Consider the following 24,950-nt stretch of genomic DNA (forward strand, 5'->3'; position numbering starts at 1 on the left):
CCATAAACCAATATAGTGTCATTAGTCAAGCCCTATGATTATTTCAGTAGAAACGACTAATTCAAACAAAGCTAAACCTTTACTTCACTTGAAACAGTTAATATTTTACTTTGCAAGACAATAAATTCAACACTGGATTTAATTAATTTAAAAAATGGAATCATTCATGACAGGAATCAAGGCCACATTATGTTTAAAATGAGTTGAACTTATTTGCCCTTTTTATCACCTGTGAAGCAGGAATTTTAGCCAATAACATTTACACAATCTGTCACTGTATCCTTGCAAAACTATACTTTGCAACAAACAGAGTACTTTAGCAAAATCCTAGCTGACTTCACTTTTGTGGTTTTAGCTTTAACTGTTACTACTCTTTTCACATTTGAGAAACAAAAAAGAAACCACTTTGAATCACTTGAAAGCAATAATTGTTCATTTAAACAGGATATTTGGTTTTAGTAGCACTTAGGAGAGGACCCAGCATAGGTCCATGATCAGGGTAGTAGATATGGTTCCGAGCACAGATTTATAACATTTGGATTATTATTAAAACCACTCACACAAATTAGCTGGTCCATGCTCATATACATATCTGGATGTATGAAGTTAGTGAAGCAGTAGAGAAGTTCTGGTGGCAAGCGATATGGTGGCTAACTGTACTCATGGCTTTTGAGGTATGAATGCTCTATAAAAGTTCTTCTTGGCATGGGATTTTTAACCTATTAGAGCCATCTTTTTGCCAAGAATACAAAATAATAGCCAGATCCACATCCGAGGCAAAATTCACTATCAAAGCAGCTTCCAATTGCCTCTCTTGGCACTGTCGATGTGTACCGTGCTACTGCTGGCCACTTACTGCATCCTGTTCAGCCTAGTTTGACTGCTAAAACCATCTTTTACATTGTGCCATGACACTTCCGTTGAGGAGCATGTAGAGGAACTCTGGCTCAACTTTAAAAGAATAGTTGACCCTGCACCAAAGAGATATGAAAAACAGTATGTAATAGAAGTGAATATCCATGGTATACAATCACTTTAAAGAAACTTCTAAAGAAACAAAGATTACTGCATAACAGGCATAAAAAAAAGCGTAGATGTAGAGAGAGAGAGAGAGAGAGAGAGAGAGATGTTGAATGAAACATGTTTACCTGAACATGTTTACCTGTCAAGAGAGCACTTTGTGATCTGTTATGACTACCATAGTAAAATATTGTCAGATGATCTTTTACAGAACCTAAAGAAATTCTGGTCGTACGTAAAGTTGGTGTCCAGACCCTAGCGAATGAGACAGGAAATGAGACTGAGGGTAGCAAAATAAAAGTTTAAATGTTTAACCCTGTTTTCAAACGTTCCTTTACAAAGGAAAACCCAGGAGAATTGCCCCAATTTAATCCTCATAACACTGAAAAGATGAATTAAATTAGTATTAGTGTCAGTGGTGTTGAAAAATGGCTGAAATCACTGAAATTGAACAAAGCTACATAGCCCAATGGAATCCCTGTCAGATTCTACACAGAAATTTGCGGCTGAGTTAGCACCTCTTCTAAGTACAGTTTATCGTAGATCTGTTGAACAAAAGCCAGTGCCCAGTTCTTGGAAATAGGCACAGGTCACACCTGTCTACAAGAAAGGTAGTAGAAGCGATCCACAAAATTATCATCCAATATTTTTGACATTAATTTGTTGAAGAATCTTAAAACATATTCTGAGCTGAAACATAACAAGGTATCTTGAGCAGACTGACCCCCCTCAATGACAATCAGCATGGATTTCAAACATATCGATCATGTGAAAACCAACACACACTTTCCTCACATGACATATTGAAATCTTTGGATCAAGTCAATCAAGTAGATGCTAAATTTCTTGATTTCCGAAAAATGTTTGACTCAGTACCACACCTACATTTATTGTCAAGAGTATAATCATACGGTATATCAAGTGAAATTTGTGACTGGTTTGAGGATATATGAAGTGAAATTTGTGACTGGTGTGAGGTGACCTTTTGCTAGGGAGGACGCAACATGTTATCTTGGATGGAGAGCCACTGTCAGGTGTAGAAGTAAGGGAAGTGTGCCCCAGGGAAGTGTGTTGGGTCCCTTGCTGTTCATGTTGCATATTAATTGTTATGGTTGGCAGGAGAGCCAACCGTGTTCCTAAAGGAGGCCGAAATGCACGCGTTTTAGCTCACGCAGGCTGGCGTGAGGTCTGGAACATGACAAGGGAATTAGAATTGAGAAAAACGGACGTAGCTGGTGGAATACTTAACTTTAATCCATTAATGAAGAACGTCGCTCTTGATGGTACATTATTTACAATATCAATAGAAACTGATCATGGCGCCTTGCTAGGTCGTAGCAAATAACGTAGCTGAAGGCTATGCTAACTATCGTCTCGGCAAATGAGAGCGTATTTTGTCAGTGAATCATCGCTAGCAAAGGCGGCTGTACAACTGGGGCGAGTGCTAGGAAGTATCTCTAGACCTGCCGTGTGGCGGCGCTCGGTCTACAATCACTGATAGTGGCGACACGCGGGTCCGACGTATACTACCGGACCGCGGCCGATTTAAAGGCTACCACCTAGCAAGTGTGGTGTCTGGCGGTGACACCACATTCCTCCCCCGCAAATCGGCGTACAGTTGTGGTATAAGGCTTCCGCCCGCCGTGGGGAGGACCGCATGTTGACGTATGCGACGAGGTGGGGAGCCTAACAACAGGCGAGGCTGTGCAACCCGCACCCTGCCATTCGGACCGTGGGGAGCGAGGAAACGCCTGAAAACCTGCTCCAGGGTGCACGCCAACATGCGGTGTATGCGCCCGTAGAGAGACAGGAGGGGCCGACGGGTCGACCTCCATCGGGCCGGAGAACCCAACGGGCGAAGACGACATACGGTCCGGAGCGGACAAGAGTTCCATGTCGGAGGACAACTGGTCACGGGAAGCGATCGGCGGCGCGTGACCCAGGGAGGCGCCCGGCGGTTGCTGCGACGCGTCCACTGCGGGCGTCGCCGGCGGGAGAATAAGCGGCGGCGGTGGCGCGTCGCCATGGGGCAAAATGGAAGGCAGCGTCGTTAATACCTGGGGCTGAGGCGAGCCAGTAGATGGGTCCCCAGGGCGCTGACCGGACGGCACCGTCGATGAAAGCAGACGGCGAGCGGCAGATCCCGTGTGACGATAGAGGCGCAGCTGATTGAGATGCCGATGCACGTCACCAGAGGCCCCCAAAACAAGATACATAGCGCGTCGGAGGCAGCGAAGAATGCGCCCTTCGAGCCAACGCTGTGAATCTCGATAGTGGCGATAGTAGACAACGTCGCCTGGAGCAAAAGCAGGTGTCTGCCGCTGCACAGGAACCTGATGCGGCGGATGTAGCAAAGACATCAAGGTTCGGTGATGACGACCGTGGAGCAACTCAGCCGGCGAGCGACCATCGCGGGGCTCAGAGCGATACGAGGACAAAAACAGCAATAACGCGTCCTCCCGAGAATGCGACTCTTTCAACTTCAACATCTGTGAGCTTGAAAGTCCTGACCAATCGTTCAGCGGCACCGTTGGACTGCGGCGAAAACGGCGCGGACGTCAGATGTTGAATACCATTGGCCTTGCAGAATGACTGAAATTCTGCGGACATGAATTGTGGGCCATTGTCGGAAACAATAGTCTGTGGAAGACCTTCAATGCAAAAGATATCGGATAACGGTTGGATGGTGGCAGATGACGTCGTGGAAGACATCCGGACAACAAAAGGAAAATTACTGAATGAATCTACCACAACCAACCATCGAGCATTCCAGAAAGGACCAGCAAAATCGATGTGTAAGCGTTGCCAAGGGGAAGTGGCTTTTGGCCATGCAAAGAACTTCGCGGTGGCACTGATTGTTGTTCGGCACACACCATGCAAGAAGAGCACATATTCGTAATCGCGGCATCGATTCCGAACCAAGTACAGTGCTGACGAGCAAGTTGTTTCGTACTCACTATACCCCAATGTCCTTGGTGGAGAAGCTGTAAGACAGAGGACTGTAACGAACGTGGTACCACGACCCTGGACTGATCAATATCAGAACGCAACAGCAAAACACCACGTCGTACAAAAAGTCTCTCCTTGTGAGCAAAAAATCGGCGAACCAACGGGTCCCCGATCCGTGACTTTGACAAGGGCCATTGCGTAGCAACAAAACGTAGAACGGGAGCAAGGACAGGGTCGGCAGCTGTGGCTGTAGATACACGACGAAAATCTACATCTACATCTACATCCATACTCCGCAAGCCACCTGACGGTGTGTGGCGGAGGGTACCCTGATACCTATATCGGTTCTCCCTTCTATTCCAGTCTCGTATTGTACGTGGAAAGAAGGATTGTCGGTATGCTTCTGTGTGGGCTCTAATCTCTCTGATTTTATCCTCATGGTCTCTTCGCGATATATACGTAGGAGGGAGCAATATACTGCTTGACTCTACGGTGAAGGTATGTTCTCGAAATTTTAACAAAAGCCCGTACCGAGCTACTGAGCGTCTCTCCTGCAGTCTTCCACTGGAGTTTATCTATCATCTCCGTAACGCTTTCGCGATTACTAAATGATCCTGTAACGAAGCGCGCTGCTCTCCGTTGGATCTTCTCTATCTCTTCTATCAACCCTATCTGGTGCGGATCCCACACTGCTGAGCAGTATTCAAGCAGTGGGCGAACAAGCGTACTGTAACCTACTTCCTTTGTTGTCGGATTGCATTTCCTTATGATTCTTCCAATGAATCTCAGTCTGGCATCTGCTTTACCGACGATCAACTTTATATGATCATTCCATTTTAAATCACTCCTAATGCGTACTCCCAGATAATTTATGGAATTAACTGCTTCCAGTTGCTGACCTGCTATTTTGTAGCTAAATGATAAGGAACCTATCTTTCTATGTATTCACATCACATTACACTTGTCTACATTGAGATTCAATTGCCATTCCCTGCACCATGCGTCAATTCGCTGCAGATCCTCCTGCATTTCAGTACAATTTTCCATTGTTGCAACCTCTCGATACACCACAGCATCATCTGCAAAAAGCCTCAGTGAACTTCCGATGTCATCCACCAGGTCATTTATGTATATTGTGAATAGCAACGGTCCTATGACACTCCCCTGCGGCACACCTGAAATCACTCTTACTTCGAAAGACTTCTCTCCATTGAGAATGACATGCTGCGTTCTGTTATCTAGGAACTCCTCAATCCAATCACACAATTGATCTGATAGTCCGTATGCTCTTACTTTGTTCATTAAACGACTGTGGGGAACTGTGTCAAACGCCTTGCGGAAGTCAAGAAACACGGCACCTACCTGTGAACCCGTGTCTAAGGCCCTCTGAGTCTCGTGGACGAATAGCGCGAGCTGGGTTTCACACGACCGTCTTTTTCGAAACTCATCCTGATTCCTACAGAGTAGATTTCTAGTCTCCAGAAAAGACATTATACTCGAACATAATACGTGTTCCAAAATTCTACAACTGATCGACGTTAGAGATATAGGTCTATAGTTCTGCACATCTGTTCGACGTCCCTTCCTGAAAACGGGGATGACCTGTACCCTTTTCCAATCCTTTGGAACGCTTCGCTTTTCTAGAGACCTACGGTACACCGCTGCAAGAAGGGGGACAAGTTCCTTCGCGTACTCTGTGTAATATCAAACTGGTATCCCATCAGGACCAGCGGCCTTTCCTCTTTTGAGCGATTTTAATTGTTTCTCTATCCCTCTGTCGTCTATTTCGATATCTACCATTTTGTCAACTGTGCGACAAACTAGAGAAGGAAGCACAGTGCAGACTTCCTCTGTGAAACAGCTTTGGAATAAGACATTTAGTATGTCGGCCTTTAGTCTGTCATCCTCTGTTTCAGTACCATTTTGGTTACAGAGTGTCTGGACATTTTGTTTTGATCCACCTACCGCTTTGACGTAGGACCAAAATTTCTTAGGATTTTCTGCCACGTCAGTACGTAGAACTTTACTTTCGAATTCATTGAAAGCCTCTCGCATAGCCCTCCTCACACTACATTTCGCTTCGCGTAATTTTTGTTTGTCTGCAAGGCTTTGGCTATGTTTATGTTTGCTGTGAAGTTCCCTTTGCTGCCGAAGCAGTTTTATACCTTGGTTGTTGTACCACGGTGGCTCTTTCCCATCTCTTACGATCTTGCTTGGCACATACTCATCTAACGCATATTGTACGATGGTTTTGAACTTTGTCCACTGATCCTCAACACTATCTGTACTTGAGAAAAAACTTTTGTGTTGAGCCGTCAGGTACTCTGTAATCTGCTTTTTGTCACTTTTGCTAAACAGAAAAATCTTCCTACCTTTTTTAATATTTCTATTTACGGCTGAAATCATCGATGCAGTAACCGCTTTATGATCACTGATTACCTGTTCTGCATTAACTGATTCAAATAGTTCGGGTCTGTTTGTCACCAGAAGGTATAATATGTTATCGCCACGAGTCGGTTCTCTGTTTAACTGCTCAAGGTAGTTTTCAGATAAAGCACTTAAAAATATTTCACTGGATTCTTTGTCCCTGCCACCCGTTATGAACGTTTGAGTCTCCCAGTCTATATCCGGCAAATTAAAATCTCCACCCAGAACTATAACATGGTGGGGAAATCTACTCGAAATATTTTCCAAATTATTCTTCAGGTGCTGAGCCACAACAGCTGCTGAGCCCGAGGGCCTATAGAGACATCCAATTACCATGTCTGAGCCTGCTTTAACCGTGACCTTCACCCAAATCATTTCACAATTCGAATCTCCGTCAATTTCCTTCGATACTATTGCACTTCTTATCGCTATAAACACGCCTCCCCCTTCACTGTCCAGCCTGTCTCTGCGGTATACATTCCAATCTGAGTTTAGGATTTCATTACTGTTTACATGTGGTTTCAGCCAACTTTCTGTCCCTAGTACTATATGGGCGTTGTGACCGTTTATTAATGAGAGCAGTTCTGGGACCTTTCTATAGACGCTCCTGCAGTTTACTATTAGCACATTAATATTGTTATTCCCTGTTGCATTTTGCCTACTCCTGCCTTGCCGCGTCTCAGGAGGCGTCTTGTCGGGCCTAGGGAGGGAATTCTCTAACCTAAAAAACCCCCATGTGCACTCCACACGTACTCCGCTACCCTCGTAGCCGCTTCCGGCGTGTAGTGCACGCCTGACCTATTCAGGGGGACCCTACATTTCTCCACCAGATAGCGGAGGTCGAGAAATTTGCACCCCAGCTCTCCGCAGAATCGTCTGCGCCTCTGGTTTAAGCCTTCCACTCGGATCCAAACCAGAGGACCGCGATCGGTTCTGGGAACGATACTACAAATAGTTAGCTCTGATTCCACCCCGCGAGCGAGGCTTTCTGCCTTTACCAATTCCGCCAACCGCCTGTACGAACTGAGGATGACCTCTGAACCCAGACGGCAGGAGTCATTGGTGCCGACATGAGCAACAATTTGCAGTCGGGTGCACCCAGTGCTCTCTATCGCCGCCGGTAGGGCCTCCTCCACATCTCGAATGAGACCCCCCGGCAAGCAGACAGAGTGAACACTGGCCTTCTTCCCCGACCTTTCCGCTATTTCCCTAAGGGGCTCCATCACCCGCCTAACGTTGGGGCTCCCAATAACTAATAAACCCCTCCCCCTGTGTGCCTGCTCGGACCTTGCTGAAGGAGCAGCCACATGTCCATTCACAGGCAGAGCGGGCGATGCCACATGGCCAGCCTCCACATTGACCCTCCACCTCGTGCGCCGTGAACGCCGCCGAACCCACCACTCCCCTTGGGGAGAGGGTGGCTCAACCGCGCCCGGTACCCACGAAGATGTCTCGACAGCAGGGACAGTGGGTGAAGCTTGTAACACCTGGGGTGTACCTTGCGACGCACCAGACTCCCCACTGCCGCTACACTCCGAGGCAGCAGCCTGAAGACGGCTGACCGCGGCCATCAACACGCTCAGCTGTTCGCGAAGAGTGACCAGCTCCTCCTGCGTCCGTACACAGCAGTCACACATCCTATCCATCCTAAGGAATCAATTTACTGTAGAGACTTAATCAACTTTTAACTAGACTGCTAATTCACTAAAGGCGGCTGATTATTGACTAAACTGTGATTGCTAACCACTTCATGTAGAAAACAATGAAAATAGCACTACCTGTCCCTGGACTGTATTCAAAACAAACACTAGCACTACTGGCACTATGGCTGACTAAAGGGACTCTCTCTGACTGTATTCAAAACAAACACGAAATCTATGGAACACTATTACTAGCACTCGACAATTAAAGCTTCCTAAAAGCAAAAACACACTGAAGAAGATGTGACAAGTAAGAAAAATACAGTTAATACTTAAATTAAGGTAACTCGCTGCACAGCAGACGTGAAGCAGACGGCGGTTAGGGCGTCACAGAGATACTGAAGGAACTGAACTGAAAGACTCTTGAAGACAGGCATAAACTATCCTGAGAAAGTCTATTAACAAAGTTTCAAGAACCAGCTTTAAATAATTACTCTAGGAATATAGTACAACCCTCTACATATCACTCACATGGAAATCATGCTGATAATATTAGAATAATTATGCACAAACAGAGGCATTCAAATAATCATTCTTCCCGCATCCATATGAGAATGGAACAGAAAGAAATCCTAATAACTGATACAATTGAACGTACCCTCTGCCATACACCTCATGGTGGTTTGTAGAGTATATATGTTGATGCAGAGGTAGATGGCAGTGGTGCCACTGGAGGTGATGGTGCTGCTGGAAGTGATGGTTCTGTTGGAGGTGATGTTAGTGACAGTGCCACAGGAGATTGTGCCACTGGAGACAAAAGAGCCATTGGAGGCAATGGTGTCACCAGAGGTGACTCTAGAAGCTGGATGGACAGGTGTCACTGCAGGTGATGGTGCCATTAGAGGTGACAGCGCCGCAGGAAGGTACTGCAGGAGGAGGTGGAACTACAGGAGGTAATGGTGCCTTGGAGGTGCAGATCAATCTTGTGAGTCTGCTCTGGAAAGGGTTGGTGCTCCAAAAAGATGCCACTGGGGAAAAAGCATAAAGAAAGAAATGATTTGTGAGAGTGGGTTAATGGCCTCTTGGAAAGATGCTGTACCCAGAGGGTGGGGTAAGGCTGTGAGGTGGTGGGAGTGCCAAAGACTTTGAATATGTAGACAAGAATGAAGGACCAGAAAGTGCTGAGGAATGGTGCAGAGGATGCCTTGGAATATTTAAGATATTGAAGAGTGGCATGGAGGAAGCTGCAGAGTGTGTAATGTGCAGATGAGCAAGGAGAATGGGAAAAGAGAGATGAAATGTGGGCTACAGCACAAAATTGTCAGAATAAGCATTGAATGGATTCTGTAACTGGACATAGGAGAGTGTAGCAAGGTCTGCACCTGGGTTTAGTAACAGAGTAATGCAATAGGTATGAAATCCAGAATAAAGAAGAAGAAACTGATGAGACACAGAAGGCATTAAGAGCAGAATGTAAGAGTATCATGTGATCAGAGGTGTTGGGACCCTTGCTGGCATGTTATACATTAATGATCTGGTGACCAATATTAATAGTAGCCACAGACCTTTCACAGATGACACAGTTCTCTATAATGAAATACTGTCTGAAAAAATCTGGAAATCTGTGCAATACTGGTATTCAGTCAGATCTTGATAAAATTTCGAAGTTGCTCGAAGATTGGTAACTTATTTAAATGTTCAAAAATGTGAAATTCTGCACTTCACAAAAATAGAAAATGTATTAAGCAATGACCACAATATCAGTGAGTCACAACTGGAATGCGTAAACATATACAAATACTTGGGTGTAACAATTTGTAGGGATATGAAATGATCACATAGATTCACTCACAGGTAAAGCAGATGGCAGAACTGAATTCTTCGGTAGGATCTTGGTAAAAAGCAATCAACTGACAAAGGAGACTGCTTACAAAATACACATGCTACCCATCATATGAGTCCAATATTGCCCAAGTTTGTGGGAGCCCTACCAAATATGACTAACAGAAATACTGAATTTGTATAAAGAAGGGCATCCAATGTTGTAATAAACTTATTTCATTCATTGGAGAGCATCAAAAAGATGGAAAAATGTAAGCTGGCAGACGTTTGGCAACAGACACCTACAATACCATGGAAGCCTACTTAAAAATTTTCAGTTTAAGCAAGGATTCTCACAATGTACAACAGTCCTCAACATATAGATCTCTTAGAGACATATTCAATGAATTCTTCTATGGGAATGGAATGGCAAGAAAGACTAATAAGAGGTAAAATGGTAAGCACCACCAGCTATGCACCTGACAGTGGTTTGCAGACTAGAAATATAGGACTTCTTAGAACAGAGAAAACAATGTTATCCACTGTCATCATATTTACCAATACAAATCAAACCAAAAATGATACATTTTGAAGAGATCTTTAATGAAGTTTACCAATTAAAACACATATTTTCTGCATCAGGCAAATATAAATATAGAAACCATCAAACACAGCCCTTTAACTTTGAAAACACGTAAACTAGCATGACCACTACTCAGATTGCTTCTGTCAGTCAATCACTGTATGGACACATAATAATGCCATGCAAATGATTTTAGCTATACAGCAGAAAACTGAGAGTCTTTATTTCAGTATATATAGATGTTGCTGGCCATGTGTTGCTGTGGCTCAGTCTAGTCAAATAGAAAAGAAATATATATGGGAACTGGACACACATCCTAATTTCATTTTCCCTCCAGTCTCTTTCCATCTCCTCCTCCCTCTTTCTTTGTCCACCTCTTCCTCCTTCCCCCTCTTCTGTCCATTATCTTCTGCCCCCTCTCTCCATCCATTTTCTTACCCCTCTCTTCCCATCTCCTCCTGCTCCCTCTCTCTGTCCATCAGTTCATCCCCCTTTCTCTGTCCACATTCTCCACCCCACCTCTCTCTCTCCATCTCTTCTGTCCCCTCTCTATCCATCTCCTCATTTCCCTCTATATGTTAATTTCCCTTTGTCCATCTCCTCCTTCTTGCCTCTCTCTGACCTTGTGCCTTGTTTATTGTTATTGCAAATTCAGATTCTGTAGTAGCATTCTAACCATAAGCCAACAGATCATAAATACAACTTTCCTGTTTGCTAAAAACATTTCACTATAAAAACAGTGAAATCTCATTATAAAACAGGAAAATACACACACACACACACACACATATATATATATATATATATATATATATATATATATATATATATATATGTGTGTGTGTGTGTGTGTGTGTGTGTGTGTGTGTGTGTGTGTGTGTGTGTCCAAATATTTATCACACTAATACGTAATTTTGAGATTTTTGGTAATATTTCCTTTTTGTCTATTACATATTTATTTATATATTACATATATTCAAAAATAACTATACAGAAGTGCAAGCAAAGTTGTCACGATTTCAAAGCAATTGTATGTTCACCCTTTTATCCCTACTTATTTATCTGTTTATTAAATACATAAAAACAGATATATAAAAACACGCATGCGTTCAAATACAACACTGTATCAAAATTTCAAAGTGAAGAACTTTCAGAGATATATGAGTCTGAACAAATGAACATTTACATTTTTATTTACACAGAAGTAGCTATCTGTTTGTCCAAAATCTTAACTGTCTGTTTTGAACAAACGAACATTTACTTCTAAAGAAATCAAAATTTCATGTTCATTTGTTCAGAAACTTAAACCTCAGAAAGTTCTTCACTGATTCCTTTGAAATTTTGATACAGTTTTGCATTCAAAGATGTGTGCATTTTTATATACCTACAGTAGTGTCATAAGGTAATTAAATATTTCTATTACATGTATTAAACAATTATTTATTTTCTCTATGTACCATATGGAACCCCAGAAGGTATATAAAAAAATGTATATGTGTATGCAATCTTGTGTCAAACTTTCAAAGAAATCGGTGAAGAACCTTCAGTGATATACAATTTTTGAACAAATGAACATTTACATTTTTATTTCTATGATTATTTTTACTTTTTATGAATGATGTTTTTGGCGATAGCCTGACCTGCAGTGTAGCTTGATTTCTAGTTTAAGTTGAAAGATGGTATGGTAATTTGATTCTGAGTTGCTGAAGCCAATGAGCATGATTCTATAAGAAGTCATGGTTAGACACTCCTGTTGCTGTCAGCCCATATTTCCGAATTATATCTGAGTTTTGAAAACTCTGCATTCTGCTAATCTACCATATTAATCAACCAATATGGATTAAATTCTTCCATCTGTCATACTGATGACTATGATTGTGTGACATCATGTATATTGTGCTGTGATTGGCTGATACAAGCAAGTGGAGTAGACATGCTTCTAAATAGTCCAGTTGACAAAGGACATTCTTGGTTTCAAGGCTCGAAAAATATGGCAATCATTCCACAGTTTGCCTTATGAATCACTGGCAATGCAGTGTGTAGACATGACTGGGGGTGTTTATTTTCCACAGAATGCATTGACATTACATGGAATACAGTTATGAATTACTAATAATACTAACACAAGAAACTAATATGAACAGAATCTATGTAATGCAAGCTGTTGTACAACACTAGAGGGAAACTGATTCTTAATCATCCTGTATGGTAGCTGTAGCCTTCTTAGGGGAAAGATAACTTCCTCCACCACACGTGATGCTCAGTTTTCAGTTTACAGACAGACTATACCACCCAAGCATTTCCTATCCAGTTCTTTCATGTGAGCAGACAAAATAGCTGAGCCCGTGTTTATATAATGGAGTTATTTTCAGTTTACTAAGTGAGTATTTATTTGCAGTTGCTACATGAGCAACTGTGTAAAAAAGCTCAACTTCTGGAGCTGTCAATGGTCTACCACACTGAGGAAACTGCTCCAAGTGTAACATTCTTTCAATATGTAGCCAACAATGTCAATTTCATTGTCTCCACTATCAATGGCTGGAATATGTTTTGTATCTCAAGAGTATTAAATACATCCCCCAGCTTCAGGTCTCCCAACATCTGAGGAGGCCCAGAGGCTTAAATTGGCTACCTCTGTAACAGAAGTAGGTTACCTAGGTGTTATGGAACGCAAGATATTTCAACAAAAGCTGAGGAATGCTTTGTAGCAGATTAGTGTTCTAGATTGAAATGTTATCAGTCCCATTCCATCAGACCTATTGATACCTTAGAAGATATACTGTAGATGCATGGTAAGGGGCTCCACTCATTGCAGCTCACTCTGCAAGTGCCAGTAACTAAAGAATGGAAGGGATTTATGAAGTCTACCAGTAACACAGTTAATGGCGAGAGAAGTGCAGTAACTTTCTGGTCATTCACTAATTCACTACCAAGTGACTGCAACACTGTTACATGGCTTCACAATATGCTGTCAATGGCAAAAAGCTGGAGTATTCCACATTTACCAATCCAGTCCCTTTCCCCCCAACACTACATAGGTCACTGGCAATGTCACACTTACAAATTCAGCACTTCTCACCCACTGTTAATAGGAACATATTATACATAAAAGCTCAGTTAACAACTATTTCATAAACTGAAAATAACTCCACTATATAAAACTACATCACAAAATTTATTTTCTCTATTTACAAAAGAGAAATTGACGTGAAATGCTGGGAAGTGTAGTCTGTCTGTAAACTGAAAAGCAAGCAGCACTCATCATGGAACTGGTCACCTTTCTCAGAAGAATGCTACAACTGCCATATAGGATGGCTAAGAATCAATCTCTCCTGTAGCAGTGTAGAACAGGTAGCAGATATTAATGTAGAATCTGTTCCACATGCTTTCCTTGCATCTGTATTCGATGTAATTTAACACACTTTGTGGAAAATAAACACTCCTGGACATTTTCACTCCTGCATTGCCAGTGATTCATGCAGCACACTGTGGAAGTGTCAGCACAGCTTTGTGAAATACCTGTAGTTGGTTTCTGTGACGTAGTGATCTACCTTTCCTCAGGCTTCTAACCACCACCCCTGCCTTTCCAGCCTGTTATACCACAAGAACACAATGTATCCATTAACACACTTCTACTGCAGGTAGATGTGGTACACACATTTAATATTTGTTTTAACCCACTTCATTTAATAATAAATATCAATTTTATACCATTAAAACAGAATTTTTTATAAGCTATGATTTTTCCATCCTCTGAAACGTGGAAGTTAGTAGTCCTAGAAAAAAAATGAATATGACCTTTTTTGGAGGAGATTTAATGTAGTTCAATTTTATACTGAGAGGTATTTTCACTAGATGTCATAGTTTTCAAGAGAAAAACGTAAAAAAAGTGATCTTTACACATACACACACAGCCCCTCGTCCCTCCCACCCCACCCAGATCCAATCTGTCAGAAATTTTAGTATGCTGCTGTTCATTACGGTAACCCTTCCCCTCCTTCAACCACTGTACAAAAACTTGTGACTACTTGAATGTTTCCCCACAGTCAACTTTTTTTTTTTAAGCTGACAGCTGAAGTGTATTGTTATATTTGCATGTATGAAAATATGTACTTTAATTGATGAAGTGCATTAAAGATCTCTCAAAATGCACCAGTGATATCTGTGAATAAAACTTTTACTGGAATTAAGTTCATTTTCATCTGACATCACATCTAGCGATGAACAATCATTTTTCTCAGCTTCAATATAAAGGTTGAAATCTGATTTCAGCATTAAAAATGTATCTGGTATACATATTAGTAATCTGGTATCCCCTTATGTTTATCACATTTTTGTATGAAAATGGGGAAAATACCAAATTTCATGTCATTTTGTGAAAATAGTTGATTTTGTGTTATGTTTCCTTTTATCATAAACCTGAAATTTTCATGTAAAGGCAGAAGAAATATCAATAATCAAAGTAATGAACTACATAAAAAGGATGGATAAATTTTTATTATCTGCCAGCACAGTATATATCTTTCAGATACAGAATATAATGGAAACTCTACTGGGTGGAGAGTGGAGATGTACAAGTAAACATTCCCTTAATCAAAGATATCTGATATTTTTTCATCATGTACATAACCACTGGTATCATTAGTGACATGATCTTATTCTACTGTATACCATAAGTAATGGAGCACCCACCATCTGTTAATTATAACTATATTTTCTTAAAATTATCATCATTGTATTTAGATGTGGCTGGAGGCATACCAAATTTGTAGCAATCATGTGATGAGAGTCCAAATACTACATGTCATTATTTTCTTGTGTTTCAGATGGTAGATGAGGATGAAGAAGAAGCGAATGAAGCACTGGATATGTCATGGCCAAACACAGCACGTAAACGGGTCACTTACCTACTTGTGGCACCCATTGTCTTCCCTCTATGGGTCACATTGCCTGACGCACGAACTCCAAGAGGTAAGATACACAAAATCTACTTTACACAGGATCATAAACAGTCTTTCTTTGTTCTTTGGTTGAATTCTTCAAGATGACTGGATAGTTCTAATTTTGTATTCTTTATCCTGCATTAATATTAACTTGAAACATGCAAAATGTTGGAAACTGATGGATGTTAACCTTATTACTTTATGTATGACAAACTATAATGTTCAGAAATGTTTCATAACGTCAGCCATTAAGTGTAACTACAGATCTCAATTCTGAAGAAGTAGTCGTAGATGCTGAAAAGTTTAGTTTCAACCATATACTAATCAGAGGAATTTTATGGCATTTAGGATTCTTAAACACACATAACATCACTTTTATTACACTTTTTTGTGGTGCTCTGATGCTGTTAGCTGTCAAATTGCTTTCCTTTCTTTGATCTCAATTGAATCTCTACAATTAATTCACTCTCTGATAAGAAAATAGTGAAGCGCCTAGAAGGGGAGGAGGAAATGAAATGAAACTTCATTGGTTGGGAAGTATGTGACGTTATTTCAGTGACAAAAAAGCTGGGTCAAATGTACAAAGAACTTGGCAGTATGTGCCTGCTTATCAGTATGACATAACCTCCTCTGTCCTGGATGCGAGCATTTATTCATTCCTGGATACTGGCACCAAGAGGGAGTTGATGTCCAAGCTGGTCTGTCACATTCTATAACGGACAGATCTATGGATTATGCTGGCCGTGGGAGCAGCTTAACATCAAGCAGACACCTGTGAAACATGTGCCCTATGTTGATGGTAATTGTCCTGTTGAAAAATGGCATCATGACAATGTTGCACAAGAGGTAACACACGAGATTACAGGATGTCCACAATGTGCTGCTGCACAATCATAATTCCCTCATTCACTACCACCTGTGACCTGAAGTCATATCTGATGGGCCCCCACACAGTGAATCCCGGAGTTACACCACCATGCGACCCTGAAACATTGAAACGGTGAAAATTCTCCCCAGTTTGCCATCATATTGGCATATGATGGTCATCTGCGCTAATGGAGAACATTATTCATTATTGAACTCACTGTTATGCCATTCATCAGCAGTACATGCTGCCCAATCATGGCATCACTATAAATGCAGCTAATGTGTTAATGATAGCCTACATGTGAGACAGTGATTCGCTTGTCCAGCTGCTTGACCAAAGCTGCAGGATGACATAGAATGTTGCAAGGAGCCCATTACTTTTTCCTGGATGTCAGGTGCAGATGTGTAGAGGTTAAAGTGTGTTTAGTGCACAGTCATTGTGGTCATCAGATGAGTTCAATCAGAGCCTGGATGATGAGTAGGCCTGCCCTTACGTTCCCATGCAGTCCAACATTGAGGCACTATCACACATGAAGCTTGATATAGCACAATTCAACCAGTCAGCCAAGTGGCAGCCCACAGTGAGGCCCAGGTGCAGATAACACTTTATAACTAGAGTACACAGCATCCTCATGTTCTTCACATTGACCACTCCATTGGTTGAAACCCAAAATTAAGAGAAGTGAGATTCTTGGGGAAAATTTAAGTGTGTATCTAAAGGATAGGCAAATGAGAAATGGAGATAGTGTATTTGTTGTAGTAGACAAAAAAACTCATATCCACCGATATAGAAATTAAAGCTGCACATGAGATTGTTTAGTTGAGAATTAGTATAAGGGGTGGGCATAAAATGATAATTGGATCCTTGTATTACCCACTAGACTCATATCTTGCTGTAACTGAAAACTTTAGAGAAACCTCATTTTACTTGTACATAAGTTCCCCAGTCATACTGTAGTTATCAGTGGGGACTTAAATCATCCAATATTAAATGGGAAAACTACAATTTTGTTAGTGGTGAGCATGATAAGACATATTGTGAAACTTTGTTAATGCCTTCTCTAAAAACTACCTAGAAGAAGTAGTTAGGAATGTCACTCATGGTGAAAATATATTATATCTAATGGCAACAAACACATCTGTACTCTTTGAGGATGTCCATTTCAAAATTGGTATCAGTAACCATGACACAGGTGTGGCAACAGTGATTACCAAAGTAAAAAGGACAACTAAAACAAGCAGGAAGGTATATATGTTCAGTAAACTAGATAAAAAATCAGTAGTGTCATATCTCAAAGTGGAACTTGCAACTTTCAGCACAGATCAAGGACATGTAGTGGACCTCTGGTTCAAGTTTAAAAGAATAGTAGACCATGCACTGGATAGATAAGTATTGGACTGAATGGTCCATAATGGCAGGAAACCTCCATGACATACAGTCACTGTAAAGAAACTTCTAAAGAAACAAAGATTACTGCATAACAGGCATAAAACAAAGTATGGCTATAGGTAGAGAGATGCTGAATGAAATCCATTTGGCTGTCAAGAGAGCAATTCACGGTGCCTTCAATGATTACCACCGCAGAATATTATCAAGAGATCTTTCACAGAACCCAAAGAAATTCTGGTCATATCAAAAGGCTGTTGACTGAACTTTGAGGTAGCAAAGCAAAAGCTGAAATGATAAACTCCATTTTCAAATGTTCCTTTATAAAGGAAAACTGATGAGAACTGCCCCAAATTAATCCTTGTATTGCCGAAAAGATGAATGAAATTAGTATTAGTGACAGTGGTGTTGAGAAACAGCTGAAATCATTAAAACTGAACAAAAGCTCCAGGCCCTGATGTAACCACCGTCAGATTCTATACCAATTTTGCAGCTGAGTTAGTTCCTCTTCTAACTAAAATCTATCATAGATCCCTTACATAAAAAACCATCTCCAGTTCTTCGGAAAAAGCACAGGTCACACCTGTCTTCAAGAAGGGTAGTAGAAATGATCCACAAAATTACCATCCAATATTCTTGACAGCAAATTGTAAAATCTTAGAACATATTCTGACCTCAAACATAATGAAAGGAATGACCTCCTCAGTGCCACCATGTGAAACCCTACTCTCTCTTTTCTCACATGACATACTCAACCCTTTGGGTTGAGGCAAACAGGTACGTGCAGTATTTCTTGATTTCTGAGAAGCATCTGACTCACTACCACAGCTACACTTATTGTCAAAAGTATGATCATATGGGGTATCAAGTTAAACTTGCGACTGAGGACTTTTTTGTAGGGAGGACACAACATGTTATCTTGCATGGAGAGTCATCATCAGATGTAGAAGTAACTTTGAGTGTGCCCCAGGGAAGAGTGTTGGAACCTTTTAGCCAAGGGAAATGTGTTGGGACCCTTACTGTTCATGTTGTATATTAATGACCTTGCAGGCAATATTAATAGTAAAATCAGAATTTTTGCAGAAGATGCAGTTAACTATAATGAAGTACTATCTGAGAGAAGGTGCATGAATATTCAGCCAGATCTTCATAAGATTTCAATGTGATGCAGAGATTGGAAACTTGCTCTACATGTTCATAAATGTAAATTTTGCACGTCACAAAAAGAAAAAAAATGTAGTTTCCTATGACTATAATACCCATGCTGCAATCAGCCAACTCATACAAATACCTGGGTGTAACACTTTCTAGGGATATGAAATGGAATGATCACATAGGTTCACTCAAGGTAAAGCAGGTAGTCTTTGGTGTATTGCTAAAATACTGGCAAAGTGCAATCAGTCTACAAAAGAGATTGCTTGCAAACCACTTGTGCAACTGGTTCTAGAATACTGCTCAAGTGTGTGGGACCCATACCAGATAGGACTAACAGAGAATATTGAACGTATACAGAGAAGGGCAGAATGAATGGCCACATTTTTGTTTAATCTGTGGGAGAATACCACAGAGATAATGAAGGAACTGAACTGGCAGACTCTTATGCATTCAAACAATCCTTCTTGTGCTCTATCTTGAATAGAACAGGAAGAAACCCCAATAACTGGTAGAATGGGATGTTCCCTCTGCCATGCTCCTCACTGTGGTTTGCAAAGTATAGAGACAGATGCAGATGTAAAAGTAGATTTGACACTGTCCATGTTTCTTACATATGTTCTACCAGACCAGGTAACAGCTCTAAACACAAAACAGCACTAATGCAATCTGGTGGCCATTCTACCTGTCATAGAGACCTCTAATCATCTACTTATAGCGTGTGTGTGTGTGTGTGTGTGTGTGTGTGTGTGTGTGTGTGTGTATGAAGTTCATTGACATCCAACCATTTCTTGTTGGTGGTTCTCTTTTCTGTCAGGCTGTGTAATATCATTCCTTAGCAATTCTTTTTGTAATCGGGGAATCCATTACCCATCTCCATTGGCATATTCAATCAGATCTTGATAAGATTTCAACGTGGTGCAAAGATTGGCAGTTTGCTCTAAATGCTCAGAAATGTAAAATTTTGCACTTCACAAAATGAAAACAACTTAGTATCCTAGGACTGTAATACCAGTGAGTCACTATTGCAATTGGCCAACTCATATAAATACCTGGGTGTAACACTTTGTAGGGATATGAAATGGAATATATTAACAATCCAGCAGTCAGATGTGTTCGGTGTCCCAGAGTCAGGAGTCTCCATCTGGGGAAGCTCAGCTGCTGAGTTAAAAGTCTTTTCAATTGATGCCACATTGGGCGACTTGTGTGTCAATGATGATGAGGGCAACACAACCCCAGTCTCTGAGCAGAGAAAATCTCTGACCCAGCCAGAAATCAAACCCAGGTCCTCTGCATGGCAGTCAGATGCACTGACCACTCAGCTAAGGGGCAGACAGGGTCCTTGAGTATTTCATTGTATTGACAAGTGGAGCCTAGACACAGTGACAACATCATCAATCTCAAACATCATTCTAGGCTAAGCCATCAATATTCCAATAAACTATTTTCCTAGTTAGTGTTCACATATGGTTGCACTGCAAGATTTATATTTGTTCAGCTATGTTTTATTCACTGTGGGTGCACTAATTTAAAAAAGTTTTTCAAGTACACAAAATAGGACAAATTTCTCAAGACCATACTGAAATAGCTATGCAGTGCATTAATCTTGTGCCCCATACTTGCTGAATGAATAGAAGTCTTATTCTAAGTGAGACTGATGGCCCAACAATTAAGATACTGGATTCGTATCACAATCAAAACAGTTTTAAATTTCCAGTTGACCACTCTAATTTAAGTTTCCTTAAATCACATCACATGACTGACAGAACTTTCCCTATCTTTAATACTGATAGCCTTTATTTCATTTTCTCTTACATGTAGTGTTTTTTTTTTCAGATATCTGGTGTTTTAATATATATAAATATATCAACAGAGAAAGTCATGTCAAGTCACGATGAAATAGTGTCCTGTGATGGCTAGTAAATCTACAGACATAGTTGTTTGTTCAGACTACTTCTGTAAGAGTCATGTAAACTGACAACAATCTGAGCAAGCTACCAAAATGATCTCTTTAAGACCATAGCACAAAATATAATATATCACACAGGCACATGAAGTAACCCTTTGGACTACGAAGAACTGGAGGCATGATGTTGCTTGTCAAATAAGCCACAGAATTGCTTGCTTTGATCTGATGTCACATTGAAATGAAATAAATATCATGTATGAATATGTCCTACACTTGTAAACATATTGCTTCTCAGACTGTTAGTGATACTGCACATGCATCATCTCATGAAATCAATTGGGTTACTGGTGTTCACCACTACACAAGGTGGCTCAGAGACCACTTTCAGATCCTACAGCAAAACTTTACGAAGAATCACACACGCTCTGTGCTCAAAGCATATGTTGGTAACACATGTTATGAGCAGTCAAGAGAAGGTATAATGGTGGAACACTTGATTTGTATAGCCACTGATGTAATAGTGTTTCTGTTTTGAGTGCAAAAAAAATCTAAAGTATTCAACGTAATGAAAACCTTAACACACAAGGTGCTAAACTGCAGTCAAACTGAATTTTCAGAAAGAAACACTGTATTTGCAGGAGCAAATAAGAACAAACATGTAATAAATAATTTAACAATGTTCTTGATAATCTAACTTTTGCTGCTCCTTTCTGTTTCTGTTATTGATATACATAGTGCAGGAATTAATGAAAAGTGAAACTATCAACTCCAAATGCACATTTATTTGTATAGCTACAGATTAGTCTGTCATCTCAACCAGTATCTCACTTTCACATTTGCTTTCTTTGTCAATTCACAAACAAACTGTCACCTTCCAAGATAACCTAGTCCTTGCAACATTACAGATCAGTCTCTACGACAACCTAGATTTTGTATTTACATTCATTGGCTTCGCCGACTCATGACAGAATTACCACCTTCCAACCTAAGCTAGCTCCCAGGCTATGCTACTGATCAATCTGCCACCACGATCTACAATTCACATTCAGTGGCTTCACAAACTCTCAACCAAATTGTCACCACACAACCTAATCTGGACCTCAGGCTGTGCTGCGGCTTAGTCTGTCATCACAACATAAATACGTCTTTCAAATGAAGTCATTAATAATGTTTCAACACAGATGGTGTAAATGTGTTGCACATATCACTAAACGAATACTCCTGTATGATTCAAAAGCAAAAAATAAGGACATGACCTTCCACACAATGCAAGTAATTCACATCTTCTTGTAATGACAACCAAAATCCATATTTCAGGAAAATTGTTACTAACATTTCAAGATTAAAAGTGTAAACATGCTGTACAAATCTCTTTATACACTGAAGAGCCAAAGAAACTGGTATACTTGACTGATACTGTGTAGAGGCCGCACGGGCCCACATAAGTGAAACTACACGACGTGGCATGGACTCAACAAACATCTGAAGTAGTGCTGGAGGAAACTGATACCATTAATCCTGCAGGGCTGTCCATAAATCAGTAAGAGTATGCAGGGGTGGAGATCTCTTCTGAACAGCACATTGTAAACCATCCCAGATATGTTCAATAATGTTCATGTTTGGCGGCCAGTGAAGTGTTTAAAATCAGAAAAGTGCTCCTGGAGCCTCTCTGTAGCAATTCTGGACATGTGGGGTGTCACATTGTTCTGCTGCAATGGCCCAAGTCTGTCAGAATGCACAATGGACATGAATAGATGCAAGTGGTCAGACAGGATGCTTACGTACGTGTCATCGGTCAGAATCGTATCTGGACATATCAGGAACCCTCATCATTCCAACTGCACACATACCACACCATTACAGAGCCTCCATCAGCATGAACAGTCCCTTGCTGGCATGTAGGGTCTATGGATTCATGAAGATGTCTCCATTCACATACATGTGCACCCACTCAATACAATTTGAAATGAGACTTGTCCGACAAGGCAACATGTTTACAGACATCAACAGTCAATTGTCAGTGTTGATGGGTGCAGGTGAGGCATAAAGCTTTGTGTCATGCAGTCCTCAAGGGTACATGGGTGAGTCTTTGGCTCCAAAAACCCATTTGATGGTGTTTTGTTGAATGGTTTGCACACTGACACTTGTCGATGGCCCAGCATTGAAATCTACAGAAATTTGTGAAAGAGTTGCACTTCTGTCATGTTGAACGATTCTCTTCAGCCATCATTGGTCTCATTCTTGCAGGATCTTTTTCTGGCCACAGAAGCGTTGGAGATTTGATGTTTTACTGCATGGTACACGCATGAAATGTTCGTATGGGAAAATTCCCACTTCATCACTACCTCGGAGGTGCTGTGTTCCATTGCTGATGCACTATAAACCCACATTCAAACTCACTTAAATCTTCATAACCTGCCACTGTATCAGCAATAACCAATCTAACAACTGTGCCAGACACTTGTTGTCTTATATAGGCATTGCCGACCGCAGCGCCATATTCTGCCTGTTTACATATCTCTGTATTTGAATATGCATACCTACACCAGTTTCTTTGGCACTTCATTGTATAGCAATAACAGAAATGTCAGTATGTGGCAACAGCAGAATATGAACCAAGGGGCTGTCCACAAAATATGATTTATCTGTAAGTTAATGGCACGAAGATACATCTAGTCGGCAATTGTACAATGGCTACCACATTCTATCCTCTCATTGTCTGCATCCAACTTGACATGGAGATGCATTGCCAACATCTACTGTATAGTACAAACTAACATGATTGGATGGGTCTTTTTAAGAGTTAGCTGTTTCTACTGAAATTTACTAAGCATAATGTAAGAACTTTTCCTAGGCTGGTTTGAGGTGCATTGTGAAAGATTTAAGACAAAATCCTCAGCAAAATGTTTGCCAGATGTGAAACCATTTGTACATACAAGCATTGGTTAAGACGTATGATTAATATCTAAGACATTATTGGCAAGAAGTGAAATGCCACCAGTTAGTAATCATCAGTTTTAACATCAACAGTTTTTTAACTTAGAAACTCTTTTACAAAATGTTTCATACCCACTGACTGTTGACCTGTATTACAAATATGGACAGTTATCATATTCTACACATCATGAGATATGTCCCTTTCTCAGCAACCATTACTTTAGCATCATTACTACTGATTTGTCGGTCAGATTCCTTATGTCATCACAGAAGCAGGCTACTTCTTTTCTGAAAGGATACACACTTCAACAACATCAGTATACAACTTAAATTTTCATTTTCTTCTAACTGTATTTTAAAATCACACTTCACTTGCCTTGCTATGGTAGATGGACACAGAACAACTTAAGGAAACCTGAAAAAGGCATCAACAACCAACAGCCAAAAGGTGTCCAGATAAGGTCCAGCAAAGCCTATGTGGATTCATTCCCAAGGTGGCATGGGTGCTGGCCACAGGAAAAAAACTGTGTGTGGTGCTGCCTGTTGCCTATAACACTGGCGGCAGGCTGTGGCCAAATGCTTCACCTAGTGATCAATACTAGGCCAGAACATGTCTCGACGTGCCAGTTGTTTATTGCGGGAGGCTCTCCAATGACCTTGATGTAACAGGGTTATAACCCCCTGTGCAGCAGCACTGGAAGCACAGTGTAGGGAGTATCCCCTTCAATCAGCAACAGAATGACAAAATCCAACAGAAAAGATAACGAAAGAATAAGGAGAAATTTTGGATTCAGCCACATGCTCAGCCTGGCAGATAGTCAGGCCATGTGGGTCGTATCATGTGCACAACTTGTTAAGCACTCAGTCTGCTGCTACCTCTGAAGCTATCCTGGAGCTGGTAATGGGGAAACCATCAACAGTGTGCCTTGCTTTCGTGTCAAGTTGAAAACACAGCAGTTCTTCTTGAACAAAAAACAAATCAAGGCACATGGGCTGCAGAGAAAATACACCCCCATTAGCTTGCCATGATATAGGACAGAAATAAAATTTGCAACTGTATTCAACCAAAAATAAGGTCAAACAGTGAAAGCAATGAGCAGCTTTGTCAGGTAAACCATCTGAAGGATAAATTATGAAAACCTGTGACTAAGTGGAATTTTGTATCTTATAAGAATATATTAAATTTTCTGATGGCATAAGTAATCACAAGGTTTTTTTTTTTTTTTTTTTTTTTTTTTTTTTTTTTTTTTTTTTTTTTTTTTTTTTCCCCTATGCATAATACTGCTCTGCTGTGTTGAGTGTTTTGGAATCAAAA

General features: G+C 40.8%; 1 protein-coding gene across 1 annotated transcript in view; it reads left to right on the plus strand.

Moving 5' to 3' along the window:
• LOC126267806 (sodium/potassium/calcium exchanger Nckx30C) overlaps window positions 1-24,950 on the plus strand; it is a 1,385,039-nt gene that overhangs the window by 1,290,448 nt on the left and 69,641 nt on the right. Inside the window, exon 5 of the mRNA XM_049973112.1 lies at window positions 15,267-15,411. Within this exon, the coding sequence (XP_049829069.1) occupies window positions 15,267-15,411 (145 nt within the window). The remainder of the gene's footprint in view (window positions 1-15,266; window positions 15,412-24,950) is intronic.

This window comes from Schistocerca gregaria, chromosome 4, assembly GCF_023897955.1.
Source record: "Schistocerca gregaria isolate iqSchGreg1 chromosome 4, iqSchGreg1.2, whole genome shotgun sequence".
NCBI lineage: Eukaryota > Metazoa > Arthropoda > Insecta > Orthoptera > Acrididae > Schistocerca > Schistocerca gregaria.